Source organism: Notechis scutatus, chromosome 6 (genome assembly GCF_049901735.1).
Source record: "Notechis scutatus isolate UNSWTSFEM ecotype Mainland chromosome 6, rNotScu1.2, whole genome shotgun sequence".
NCBI classification, from domain to species: Eukaryota; Metazoa; Chordata; class Lepidosauria; order Squamata; family Elapidae; genus Notechis; species Notechis scutatus.
The window spans coordinates 22951866-22966567 of NC_142014.1; the positions used below are offsets into that span (position 1 = coordinate 22951866).

Consider the following 14702-nt stretch of genomic DNA (forward strand, 5'->3'; position numbering starts at 1 on the left):
CCGTGTCGAAAGCGGAATCCGACTGTCCCCCCCCCATCTCCCCGTCCGCGCTCGCCTCTCTCTACATCTGGCTCCCGCGCACGGGAGCGCGCACGTGTGGAAAGCGCCTGCCTTCCCCTCCCGCGCTGGCACGGCCGCTCCGCCCGCACAAGGAGCTGCAGTGCCAATCGCGGGAGGCCAAGGAGCATAAACTGCGTCCCTCCAACGTCCACCCTTGACCGGAGGGCACGGGCGTGGGGGCGCGTCTTGTTGCACGCCTATCGGGACCGCGCGGGGGGAGTGTGCGTGTGTGTGCCTGCGTGCAAGCCAGGAGGAGGTGCGTGCGTGCGTGCGTCGGAGGAGGAGGAGGCCTGGTTCATCCACGGCTCCAACCTTCGGCTGCGGCAGCTCGGGGCCGGGGCCGTGCGGGTAGCTGCTCTTCACCAGCCGCTTATCGAGCGGTCCTCGCCGGACGGCTTGGAATAGCTTGGGGGCTCCGTGACTCTCCCGCCGGCCTGATATTTGGGCTGCCCTTCCGGGAAGGAGGGTTTTGCCGGCGCTTCCCCTCCGCGGCCCGCGGCCGTGGACGCCCTTAAAGCCCGTCCCAGTCCCCCCGCTGGCTCTTTCGGCCCCGCCCGGAGCGGGGTTCACGTGTAGGCCGTGCAGCGTAAGGTCCAAACAAACACCACACGGAGCCGGACGACTCCTCGGGCGCCGAAGCCGGGAGCCGGCTAGGTTTTCGGGGCAAACGGGGGAGTGCGGAGAAGGTCTCCGGCGCCCTCCCTTCGCATCGCTTGGCCCGGGGCTTGCCTGCCTGTTTCTCTCCTCCCACCCCTCGCTTGCCGGCCCCTCGGGGGTGTTGCAGCTGAAGGTTGGGGAGGGCAGGTGCCCCTTCTAGAAAGAATAGAGGGCGTGTGGGTGTGGGTGTGTGGAAGGAGCGGGCACAGGAGCCTGCCGGGTGAAGCCCTCCCGGAGTTGGTCTAAGCTAGGCAGCGATTCCATTTTGTCCAGCAAAATGGGCGTAGGGAAAAGTTTCTGCAGGCATTGCATAAAGAAGGGGCATTCCTTCCCTCTTTCTTTCTTTCCTTTCATTCTTTCCTTCCTTCCCTCCTCTCTGCCTTCCCTCTTTCTTTCCTCCCTTTCGTTCTTTCCTTCCCTCCTCTCTGCCTTCCCTCTTTCTTTCCTCCCTTTCGTTCTTTCCTTCTTTCTTTCCTTTCCTTCCCTCTTTCTTTCCTCCTTTTTGTTCTTTCCTTCCTTCTTTCCTTCCCTCCTCCCTCCCTTCCCTCTTTTCTTCCTTTCGTTCTTTTCTTCCCTCTTTCCTTCTTTCTTTTACCCTTTTCTTTCTCCTTTCATTCTCTCTCTCTCTCTCTCTCCTCCCCCCTTGCATTATTCAAACTGTCACTGGTTGGTGACTCGGAGGATATTAGCATGCATCAGACATGCTGTTTGTCTGTTTGCTAACATTCTTCATTCAAGACTTGTTAACTGCCAGACAAGCTTAACGCACGCTTCCCTCGCCTTTCCCTTTCTCCTCTGGCTCTCCCTCTCTCTCTCTCTCTCATGCCAGCCCGCTCTGCCTCGCCTATTGTTATTGCCGGGAGCTGGCAGCCGGGTGTCTGGGGGGCGGGGGCGGAGTGGGCAGCGGTGGGCAAGAGGTGGCAGGGGGCTGAAGAGGCTTTGCACAGTCCTGCTGGGTCAGCACTGCCTGCCTGCTCTCCCAGGCCTGCGTCCGTTTGCAGAACGCCGGCGCGATCGCGGCCGCTCTTCCCGCCCCTGCTTTTCGCCGGAGACCGCGGACGAGCAAGACGGGCGGGCGGCCCCTTCGCGGCTGAAAGCTGCTTCCTCCTGGGTAAGCCTTGGTTTCTTTCCCCTTGAGCGCTTCTGGTTGAGTTTGGGTAGCCTTTTTTCTCCCCGAGGACGATGCCCGCCGAGAGAGCGGAGCAGCCGAAGAGCCTTTCCGAGCCTGAAAAGGAAGTTTCGACAAATAGAAAGGAGATCTATAGATTTCCTTTGGGGATCTTGAGGGAGAGTAACCCTCCCCAATATTCCCCCCCCAATAGAAAAAAGGCAACGGGGTTGGCTCTTTATTCTCAGCATCGGGTACATCCTTGTGCCAACCTTGCTTCAAACCAGCCAGCTTTCAATTTATGAAAACGCCGCAAAGGTCAACAACACGGTTTCGTTCTTGAGGCTCTTGCTGATTTCCTCTTTTAAATTTTATTTTATTTTGTTTTGCCACCATCCTCTCCTCTGATTCCCCTGGTGTATAAATGCGCTGGAGAATTGCTGAAGAAAGGGCTTTAGCAAATGGATCTCTTTGCCCAGGTAGGAAACTGCATGGAATTGTGCAGCTCGCGATGGCTGCAATAGAGAACTTACTTTTCACACATCGGAGCTTTCCTTCTGTTTTTAAGAATAAAATGCAAATATAGACTTTGCAATAGAAAGGATAATTTCATTCAGTTCTGTTTTTCTTTTCTTTTGGGGAATATAATTTCATGACAATCACCTTTCCTTGAGAAGGGCAATCACACATACTTCTGTGTGCCACATTATTAGTGAATGAAAGAGGATGGATGTGATCATTACTAAAAAGCATTTAAGCTTTTTTAAAAAGTGCAAGTGAGTGTAGTATGTGCAAAACAAGGCATAACTAATATATAAATATAGAGACAGAATGAAAAAAAATCATTAATTGATGCACACAGGTTTTTTTTTTAGCTTGGCACATCAAATATTTCCGTCTGGTGAAACGAGGTTTTTTTTAATGACCGATGCAACTGTTTTTGCATTTACTAAATTTAACTTCAGAAATTCAAAAATATTAAATTGTAAAGGAATAGAAGGTATCTAGTTAAAAACTACTTTATGCAGAGATTGCTTTAAACCCTGGATGTGTGACGGGGTGATAGTTTGTAGTAACTCTGTATTCTTTCAGTAGTATCTAAAATTGAAATCACAGCTGATGTGCGTAGGATATTTTTTGCTAGTCATTATTGTTAGCTGGGCATCAAGACAATACATCCTCTTGAAATAAAAGGTGCTAAAAGTTTACGTATTCTTTAATCTTGCTGACTTTTTAGTTCTTTGTTGTATCATCATATTTAAATTATAAAAAATGGGATGCATTGCTAATGTCTGAATATCTAAAAACTTATTGCTGTTTGTTCAATATTTGGAATAGTACAGTTCCTGTTGTTTGTGATAGTAAATATTTTGTTTGAGGATATTTTAAAGAATAATTAGACCAGTCCTTTCAATCAATCTTTTAATTTTGGGGTAAGACTAGATTTGGCAAGAAATATAATGAAGTGTATGCTATGCATTTGTAAAAGCTGTGGAAAAGAAAACTAGGATTTTTTTAGTATAAAAATTGAAGTTTCCAGCAGCTATGAAGCATACTGTCTCAGTTCATTCAAAACTATTGAAATGTTAAGAAATTAAGCCTGCATATATATATTTTAGGAACTGAATCCTACATAAATTTAAAATAAGAAAAATTACAGTCACAAATTAGGATATAGTATCCATCAGTCTGCTTGACTGCCTGTCTGTCTGTCTATCCATCCATTATATTTTATTACATATATGTATTTGTGTGTGTATATATATGTGTGTGTGTGTGTGTGTGTAATTTTTAGCTGTATAATTTTGTGAGATTTAGGCTTAGGTACAACTGTTTCAGGAGCTCTGCACTGCCTTGCAAATGGCTTTGTCCTTTACAGTGGTTTGGCAAGGAAATACATTGAATACAAAACCTGTTTCCTTGATGAAAACCTGCCAGTATTTCAGAAGTTGTCCTTTTGGGCAATGTGGAAGAAAGAATTCTGTGAGAAAAAGGTACTAGGCATAACGAGGCCTACAAACACAGGAAGGCTCCCTGTATTACTTGCCAGTTAAAATAAATACATTTTTTATTCGTTCATAACACCATAATCAAATGACCAGTACAAAATATATTACAACATATATTTGATTGATTTTTTTAGGCTCAACTCTTCTTCATCAATTTATCTTAAAGGAGGATCTGTATTCAGTTGCTCATTTCTCCTTTTGATCAGCTGATCAACAGGACTTTGGGTTTGAAAAAGGCTTTCTTTAAAAAAAAAAAAACTCCTTGAACAATTATTGGGAATTGCATGTCCTGTTCTCAAGATGTACATGGTTGAATATCTCTCTGGTATGCGTGTGCCTAGAATTGTTCCATACATGTAATTCAGTTCCTCGTAGGAAGGAACAAGGTACCTTCAAAGAGCATCAAACAATATAAGAAAATAAATTCTAAACTGATCATATCACACAAATTGTAGTGTCAATGGAGACAAGTTGTCTTTTTGCAATTATTAGGAAAATCATACTTTTTATTAAATAAAATGCAACACAGCTTTGACTGCCTTCTTTTCCCAAATTAAGAAATTGAGTTTTTTTTTAAAAAAAATTTTTTTAATCATCAGCCCATTCTTTTCTTCTTTTCTTTTAGCGAAAATATAGACACACGAACACATATACACAGGGACAGTCAGGCACACAAAATAGAGCAATGCATGCAGCCAAAGCATTTCTCAGAAAGGGGAAACCCAGGAAACTGTCCACAATTAGGCTAAAATAAATTAGTTACTCCCCGTGAGCTATAAGATTGAAAGTAAGGGAAAATTCTTTAAAACAGTGCTCTTCATTAACAATATTTTTTTCTGTAGAATTTCTTGAAGAATGCATTTTAATTATTATTAGCAAAAGCATATGCCATACAAAATAATTATACATGATGCACATTCTCAGCAGTATTAAGCTTTGAAATCTGGGTTTTCATGTCCTACTAAACTGCATTAAAAGAATAATTTTGAAAAATGGTTTTCCCCAAGTGTTCCTTGAGGAATCATTGGATCACCTTGCATTGTCATTAATCCGTAGATATCTGGGGGTGAGGTGGAATGACATCACATCATGAGAACTATATAAACTTTTGCAATGACAACTGAATGTGTGTCATGTCACGCTAGCTTATAATGGATGCCTATGAATGGGACAGATCTTATATCTTGTGTTTAAGAAATGCAAAATGGAATATGTGTTCCCAGGTTGAAAAAGTCTGTCTGAACGATTTCTTGCTGTCAGACAAAGAATTTATGGGATTTTTTCTCCCAGTCTTATGTGATCAGTGTGAAAAGGGAATTGATCATCAGGAGGCACAAATCTGATTCGATTGTATTCATTGCTTGACAGAACAGTTTGGTACTCTATCCCAAGTCTACTTAGGGTAAATCCAAAGAGAAAATGGGAAGCATGTGTTATTTTTATCGATGAGCTTTCATTGTGTGCATGGCATCCGGGTACAATGTTTGCAGAATGATTAGAATGATAAAGAGATCCTTGTCTAACTATAAACCAGGGGTTTGCTCTGTTGTGGGTATTTATAAAGTTATCGCTGGTCTACAAATAATAAAAGCAAGAAGGTTGAACGGTTGAATCGCTGGCCTGAGAAATGCTCCGGATCTTGCACAAATTCACAGCATCTCGAACACAAATTCACATCAGTTTGTGATACAGCAAGCACATCTCAGCTTAATGAATTAGCTTTTGAAAGTAAAGTAGAAACTGCAATAGTAAAAGAACAAGATATTAACGGTTCTGTTCATTACATGTCAATGTAGGAATAAATTACATTAATCTTAGTCTGTTTAGGCTTGGGTTGGAAATTATTGATTTGGTTTGCTTAGCAGTGTGCCTGCTGGTATTTTGAGCATATCACAGAGAAATCCAGGTTTCTGTCCTTCTGTAGCTTTTATAAAATAGCTGGCCATTATAAGGGAAAGGTTCTTAGCTACCTTGGCTGACTTTAAGAAACTAAGCTGGTCGGACTTGGTTAAAACTAGAAGAAAGACCATGAGGAAACCTTTGGACCGTGGATTTTTAACCATCTAGAAAGTCAGCCTGTCCTTTTGGGATATTCTTCCAAAGGACATATCAAGGATTGACGCTGCTTTGTCTAATCCTTGACAGTTTTCCAAAATACAATCATATCCCTCCAAATTGTTCAGTGGGCACCCAAAAGAAGGCTCAGAACTATTATGTCGCCATTTATTTCAAAAATTACCTCTGCATCTCTGTATGAAGAAAGGACCCCAGTGGCTTTGCTTCCATTTACCAACCATTTTGGTTTTGTATAAATCAGTATCGTGGTTGGTTCTTAGTCACGTGATGCAGTTTTAAGGCAGATCGTGCAGCATTGCCTTAGATGTACAATGGTGGTTTAATTGTTTAAATGGCAATATGTTGTGAGCTTTGCTGCAGAAAATAATGGCATAATAATTTTATTTGGGAAATTTTTGTTCTGTTTCCTTCTAGGAGCCTAAAAGGGGCCTATTGCAAGCATGAGGCTTCATTATTGATATATTTATATGCTTATTTATTTTATGACTGCATTTATAAAGCCCACAACCCAAAGGATTTTAGGCAGATATTTCTTGTTTAATTTTTTTAAAAAAACCACGCATAAAGCCAAACACCATCTGTAGATTGACAACTGTAAAACCTGCTTCTTATATTAAACAATAGACAAATCAGAGAAAGGAAATGGAGTTACCATATAGTTAACCATGTCTGCGTGTTCTCGTTTACACCTCAGTAGCCAGTTTTTCGTGGATTAACTATTCAGATCCATCATGATCAAGGAAAATCAACCTCAAATAAATATATCTGCCTGTGGATGCATAGTTGATGTTGCATATAAAGAAGCATTAGGAAGAAAAGAGTCAAACTAAGAGGAATAGTTCCTCATTTGGGCTCCCAAGTGGGACTCTTTTGCTTTTAAGTATTTTTGCCTTGTTGGTACAATCGAAGAGATTTAGGAGTGGCCATTAACCAAAGCTGCATAAAGAGAGATGAGGCACGGAGAGACGAGGAAAGGGACGTGAAGGGAGGGGTTGCAAATGTTTCCAGGCCTGAAGGACAGCCATGTTTTGTCCCCCACCCCTCCTCCTCCTGTGGGCTTGAAAGAGTCTGCAAGCAGCGTCTGGGGCATTGCCAAGGCAACTCGGCGGATGCTTCTTGTCCTGGCACGCTGCAGCTGTTTCATTGCCGGCCTTCAGAACAGCAAAACGGGGCGTCTCGTCTCGACAACCCTGGGGTACGATGTGGTGTGCTGCGTGGGGCAGGCCAGCCACACTGAGGTGCAGTAAGGTAACAAGGGAGCCCAGATGCATCAGCAACGGGAAACTGGATTCCAGAGCTGGTGGAGAAATGGGCCTCTCCTGGGTGATTTCAAAATGTGGTTAAAGCAGTGCCTTTTCTTTCTTTCTTTCTTTCTTTCTTTCTTTCTTTCTTTCTTTCTTTCTTTCTTTCTTTCTTTCTTTCTTTCTTTCTTTCTTTCCTTCCTTCCTTCCTTCCTTCCTTCCTTCCTTCCTTCCTTCCTTCCTTCCTTCCTTCCTTCTTTCTTTTTTTAATCCTTTCACCCTGTGGTTTGCTAGTTAGGATGGTCATAGCTCCTGGGATTTAAGCAGCCCAGAAAGAGTGGTTTCATAGCAACCTAATTTTTTAAATAAGTACCATAGTGTTGAAATTAACAGTCCAGAAAGATGCAACAATTGTTTGATTGATTGATTCATGGTCCAGTCCAGTAAAACACAAAACAACATTTAAGATTAAGTCCTGGGAATTTTCAAGCAAAAAGAATTAAGCTTCAGGGCACACCATAACAAAGAGGCATAGATACCATCGTCTTGGGTGCCATCTTGGTTTTGTTGTTTTTTGTTTTTTGGACCATTGTATCAGCACACTTGTGGAAGCCAAACTTTCACCAATTAGTAATACAAAAAAGGCACCGATGAATTTCCACCATTTGTAGCTCCTGCTAAGAACTTCCACAGTGGTGTAATTGCTGGATGGTTACAGATACTTCATCTCACCTCACAGCAGGCCCTTTGCCTTGGCCTCCACGAGTGGACTATCCAGGATGAGTGTGCAAAGCCCTCAGATGATCATTACCTTTGGCTGTGTATTCAGACCCAGAAGTTGCGTCGGCAGTTCACACATTAATGTCACTCAGGGTTCCTGCCATTTCTGACTCGGATCTTCCAAAATCTTGGTTGCTTTTCTGACCAAGAGACTACAGACTTTCTCCCACACTACGAAAAATAGGCTACTGCTAAAACAAATTGTCAAAGCTCCTAAAGATGCAAATAGTGATTTCATACTCTGTCGGTTCAGAAAGAGTTTAGAGTTATTTGAGGATCAGAAAGATTTAACATTTCACCAGTTTTTATTTTGTGTCCTCTTCCCTTTTATATTTTCCCCCCTTTTCTGACCTGCCCCCCCTTCTTTCTGTCCTGCACTAAGAGGAGTTCCCCCTCTCCTCATGGCATTTGAGAATGTTTAGGTTCACTTTCTGAGCTCCGTTTATTCTCATTTGACTTCTTATTTTTTTTTAGTTCCGTGCCGTTTTCTTGCAAGCTTTCTGTCAAATTTAATTGAGGTAGTCCTTTCTGTTCAGCTGCCCTGAAGGCCTCTTTCTAAAGAAGGAGGGGCCTCTTTCAGCCAAGAGGGGGGTGTTCAGTGTGTAAGTGTGTTTGCAAGGTATCATTCAGGTATGCATTGGTGAAAGGACACATCAGAAACCTTATTTTGACAGATGAGGGTTTTGCAACACTGGTCATTTCTTAGGAAAGTTACGTGTGTGGGGATCCTAGTTCAAAATAGATTTATAATGATGTTACAAGGATAAAGATATGTGACTTCATCCTGGTTTGCTTGAGCTATATAAGATGTTCTGCTTTTGTTACCTTTCCAACAATTATACTTTTATGTTTTGTGCATAATTGTAAATCATCACATTTCTGCTTTTCGGCTTTTCAGTGAATTAAAGAGAAGGAGAAAAGCCAAGTTAAAATTTAAAAACAGTGGTTCAGCTTGATGGACAAATCACAGCTGCCATCTTGACATTTTTGACAAATCCCTGTTCCGTGGACACCCTCAGAAATGGATAAACTAATTCCATTATTTTTTCCATTCCCCTAGATTGCCATAATTCTTTTTTTTAATTATTATTCAGTGGTCAATTTAAGAATCTATAATAGAACATTCACAAACTATATATGCATGATATATGTAAATATATTGATTGTAAGTTAGGCTACTGAATTACCATCTCTTCTTCATAGCATTGTTAGCTAATAATATGGCAAATACTGTAATACTGATAAATTTGTGATTCAGTGTTTTGTAAGATAAGTAACATTTCAAGTTATAAACAAATGTAAACTAAGAAATACAACACTTTATATTCTTGTATTATTTAAGCTATTATTTATTTTGCTTTGGATAATTATTGTAAGTATGTCTCCTAGAGAGTTCAAGAAGATATCCATTAGGGATTTCTTCTAATTTTATCCCATCTGTTGAAGTAGGTCTAAGGGAGCATGATTGGCTCAGAGACTCCCAGGGAACTCTGTGAGGGCTTTGAACCCATGTCTCCAGACTGGTGGTTTATGACCTGCTTAGTGACCATTTGAAATTATGAAATTATCCAAAAAGCTACTTACGAATCGGTTTTGAAGTTACAACAACTGCACAGACACGCTTGTGCGCGCACACACACATTCACAGTCATATGATTGCATTTTTGGCACTTCACAACTGCATCACCTTTACAATGGTTGGCAGCATCTTGTGGTCACTTGACCATGATTTTCAAGTTTTTTTTTGATGACTTCCAGAATTCACTTCTGGTTTCTTGTTAAAAAAAAAAGCCCATTGGGTAAAATTGATTTCTGACCACCATATTTACTTAACCAACATTGCCTAAAATGTTGTGAAATTGGGTCCAGTTAAATGGTGACCTGCTTAATGGCCATTGTGGCGATTATGACTATAATTCGAGACTCAGTTATGGATGTCAGTTGAGGAACATCTATACAATAGTCCAAGTTGAATCTTAATGCTAGTTGTTATTGTTGTTTTGTATTTTGGAATCAGCATTATATTCCAAGAACATCTGGAATCATTCTACCATTACTCGGTAATGTCATGAAGGACATATTTTTTATTTCCTCAAAGGTGACTTTAGTGGTGGCAATCCCGATGGTCTTTCTCTAGGTCAAAGCACACTGCAGTCTCAAATCCTAATCCAGATAGGGTGGACCTTCTGGTCTTTCATCGACTATTCTTTCATGGACTATTGGTTATTACAAGAATCAAATCAATGTACATAAAATTGCAGTCTTCCCACTAAAACTTGCCTAGAAGTTGTGTTTTAATCTGTGGTCATTATAGTGATTTTTTTTAAGGAACACAGGTAAGTCTTTGACTTAAAAGCAATCAGTTAACCAACGTTCAAAATTACATGGCACTGAAAAAAAAATAACGTATGACCAGTCCTCGCCTCTATGACTATTGCAGGATCTCCATGGTTACTTGACCAATTTGGGGGCATTTGACATTACAATGATTACAGCATTCCGAGGTCATGTGATCACCATTTGCCACCTTCCCAGCTGTCTTCTGACAAGCAACATTAATGGGAAGAAACTGGATTGGATTAATAACAGTGTGATTCACTTCACAACTGCAGTGATTCACTTAACAACCATGGCAAAAGTTAGAATATTGGGTCAACTCGCTTAACAGCCACCTTACTTAGCAATGAAATATCTAGTCCTAATTGTGGTCATAAGTCAAGGACTACCTGTACTTCCTTTGTATTTAGGATTATTGTTGTAGGTTATGAGACAAATGTAGATTATGAGAAAATGGGGCAGGAAGTACGTTCAAAGGGAAGTCTTACATAAATCTTACATATTTGTTAGAGGCAAATAGTTTCATTATTAAATCTGCAACGTTATATAGTCTCTGAATGTTGTATAGCCTCACCCCATTCCTAAGAGGTCTGTAAGGGGTGTGCATAAGTGCACCATCGTGCCTCCCGTCCCTGTCCTATTGTCCCCATTTATTCGTACCTATTTCCTGTATTCTTACTCATGTTTATATTTATACCTATTATCTTGTAAGCAATTGACAAATCAAATAAATAAATAAATATTTCACATATCAAATTATTGGTTTTTGAAATAGGGTTATTAGGGTGTCTACATGCACATGTTTTTCACTCAGGATTTTGGTGTGGAAAACACCCCCTAAAACATAGCATAAAATATGTTCTTAAGATGCAAAATCATATTTAAATATTTATTATTATTATTTTCAAATAATAATTTTATACATATACATATAAAGGATTTTAATATCCTTTATATGTATTAAGGCAAAACAGTTATAAAACGGTATGGAAGTCAAGTCATGAAAACTTAATGGAATACTAAAGGTTGAATGAAATGGTCTTGAAAATCCTGGGGGAGTTTTCTTGGGAGTAAAACAGTGTCCCCTAACCAAGAAGGTTTCCTCAGGAATAACCAAGGAAGGGAAAAGAGTTTCCTTTATGTGTCAAGATATCACCTTGTTTTAAAAGAAAGCATCAACATTTTGAATTAGATCAGGAAATAGAGTCTCAGTTATCCATGTAATTATCAACGTAAGAGTTTTAATTTCAGTTTTACAAATTTTACAGAAATCACAGGTTGATGCTGAAGATTCATCCAAGATGGAATTTTATTTGTGCAATAAAATTAATCAGGCTAATTCAATGCAAGTTTAACTGTTTAGATTGCATTTGGTTTATTATTAATATTTTCTTTGTGCTTATGAATTGTTTTTTTCAATCAAAAACCTTTGGACCTCAAATTAAAACCTCTTTGGTAACTTAGAGAAAATATTTACCTCAAGCATTATTTATTATTTGGAAAAAATGTTATTTGACAAATTCAGTTAGAAAATAATAAGGAATTCTAATATTCCTCCTGTATTTCATTCATAGTATTTAGTGTTGATGTTTCCACTCGTGGATTAGAGCTGTTCTCAACGAAATGACTTGTTTTACGAGAATTAGCTCACTTCACTGAGCAAAATGTTTCATCTCTTTCGGCATTGACCATCCTGGATGTCATTTAATAGGTTTTACAGCTTGCATCTGTAGATGCTTATGCTGTTTTGTGTGATCTTAATCTATAAGTTGAGAGGCACACCATGTGTGGAACTCAAAACCTTTATTAAAAAAAAAGAAAAAAACCACATTTATGCTTATCAGAATAGAATATAAAGTTGCCAGAATTCTTAATATTTAGATTCTGAGATGCAGAGGACAACCTGGGAAAACACTCCATGATAGATAAATAAATAAAAAGATAGAATTCTTCAAAGGCCCAGTGAGGGTCAGAATACAACATTTTGGAACCAAAATAAATAGTGCAACAAATACAAATGTTTCCTAACCAGTTGGTTTTATCGCATCACTCTCAGCTTCAAAAAAGATGCTAAATATTGAAATTTCAGAACCAATTCTGGGAAGCACCAACTCAGCACCACAGGGATCTGGAAGCTTTAAGCTTCCATACAAAAGCAGCTCAGGTAACATGGAGATGTTTCTTCACCTCTTTCAAAGATGCTGCCAAAGAGTTTATTTTGCACACCATGGATATTTTAAAAGATTTTTCGTAACACTCACCTCCATTCCCAAGTCACACCAAAAGTTACTTTATGTGTGAGGAAACTTGTATTTTCTCCAAAATTTACTACCCAAAGCAAGTAATTTAGTTTCCTTCATGGCAAAGAAATGGTTCTCTGTTGACTACCAAGATGTACTCAATAATAAAATTAGTCCTTTGAGACTAGAGATGGGAAGGCCTGGGGAAAAAATGAAAAAATGGGGGGGAAACAGGGTTTTTAAACAATTTTTTTCCAATAGCTTTGGAAAAAAATGGAAAAAAACTTCCCCCCCCCAATTTTTCTAGTTTTTTTCCAGGCCTTCTCGTCTCTATCCTTGAGTGACAATCACAATTGTCAGTCAAGGACAATTTCCATTGCTAAGCAAGGCTGGATTTTAAATCATGCTGGATTTTATGACCCTTTTTGCCAAGGTTCTTAAGAGAATCACTGCAGTTGTTCAGTGAATCACGCAGTCATTAAGCAAATCCAGCTTCCCCCATTGACTTTACTTGTTGGAAACCAGCAAGAAATTCTCGAATGGCAATGACATAACTCTGGGACAGTGCAGTTGTCACAAATACATCCTGGTTGCCAAGCTCCCAAATTTTGATCGCTGGAACCAATGGGATGCTGTGAATGTCATAAATGTGAGGATTGGTCATGAATCACTTTTTTTTCTGTGTGGCTGTAACTTTAACTTTGAGTGGTCACTAAATGAATGGTTGTAAGCCAAGGATCACAAAGGTATAATTTTTGGTATGTGGATTAAGAACAGGAAGTGAGATCCTTTGCTAGCGGCTATCAATGACTGTTGCTCTAATTTGCCTTGCAGTGTCCATAAATGAGCCTTTCCTTTTAATGCCATCAATACATGCTCTGTGTATTAAATGTTATTGATTTGATAGACGTATTTGATGTGAGTTCGGGTTTTTTGTGCTCAGGATACTTCCTTGGACCAGGCCTTGTGCAGTGATGCCGGTATATTTTGGATATACGACAGAAAAATAGAAACAGAATAACAGAATTGGAAGGGACCTTGGAGGTCTTCCAGTCCAAGCTTAGGAGGAAACCCTACACCATTTCAGACAAATGGTTATCCAAGATCTTTTTAAAAACTTCCAGTGTTGGAGCATTTACAACTTCTGGAGGCAAATTGTTCCACTGATTAATTGTTCTAACTGTCCGGAAATTTCTCCTTAGTTCTAGGTTGCTTCTCTCCTTGATTAGTTTCCATCCAAAGCTTCTTGTCCTGCCCTCAGGTGCTTTGGAGAATAGATTGACTCCCTCTTCTTTGTGGCAGCCCCTTCAATATTGGAAGACTGCTATCTTGTCTCCCCTGGTCCTTCTTTTCATCAAACTAGACATACCCAGCTCCAGCAACCGTTCTTTATAAGTTTTAGCCTCCAGTCCCCTAATCATCTGTGTTCTTCTCTGCCCTCTGGAGCTGTTCCCAGAGGGAAGTCCCTATATAGTTGGCCACAAAAATAGGTGGGTGGCATATTTCTCTTTCAGTATTTATTATCCTTAATTGTCTTCATATTGGTAAAGTTTGGTAGTTTTTTGGTGTTGTTTTTTTTAAAAAACCATCTTATTCACCTGTATTTTCAGGGAAAGGAGACTATGGTTAGAATCACAGCCACAGGTAGAAAAATATAGCTGGAATTAAAGTAGCTTGGAGTTTTAGCCCAACTATTATTGTTTTACATTTTGCTGTGCCTGTAACTGCAGTGAAAAATGCTGTTTGTGAGTGTTACTGTTTGGGCTGTACAGACAACATGGCAGGCCTACAAAATCCAGCATTTATTTTCAAAGAATGCTTCTGGTTTTCTCTTAAATCGTCTATGGCTCCCTTATCCACGTAGCTGGTTCTCCTCAGCATAATAACAAAAATTATGTTCAGCTACCAAGGAAATCCACAATAGGAAGAGGAATTGTAGAAAGTCCACAATGGAAGCTTTGCCTCTTTCATACATATGTTGCACATGTGAGGCACATAAAAAAAAGAGGTGGAATTTCAATCACAGCTACCATTTTGACTTTTTTTCACCTCCCTCTCTCTCCCACAGAGTCTTCTCTAAGATCCATTTCTCTGGGCAATTACATTTTAAAAAACCCAGACAGGGCCTGTACCATCACTATCACCATACTTGCATAATTTATAAAAAATGCCATTTTGCAAATCAGTTCACCTC

At 40.0% G+C, this 14702-nt stretch overlaps 1 protein-coding gene across 3 annotated transcripts in view; it reads left to right on the forward strand.

The window, feature by feature from the left end:
- The first annotated feature begins 431 nt into the window (after nucleotides 1–431).
- LOC113419714 (uncharacterized) overlaps nucleotides 432–14702 on the forward strand; it is a 91270-nt gene continuing 76999 nt past the window's right edge. For 2 of the 3 annotated variants that reach the window (XM_087969522.1, XM_087969521.1), the window contains exon 1: nucleotides 432–2304. In XM_087969522.1, the coding sequence (XP_087825648.1) occupies nucleotides 995–2002 (1008 nt within the window). In that variant the 5' untranslated portion in view covers nucleotides 432–994 and the 3' untranslated portion in view covers nucleotides 2003–2304. The remainder of the gene's footprint in view (nucleotides 2305–14702) is intronic. The other variant, XR_015750284.1, reaches the window with a different exon arrangement.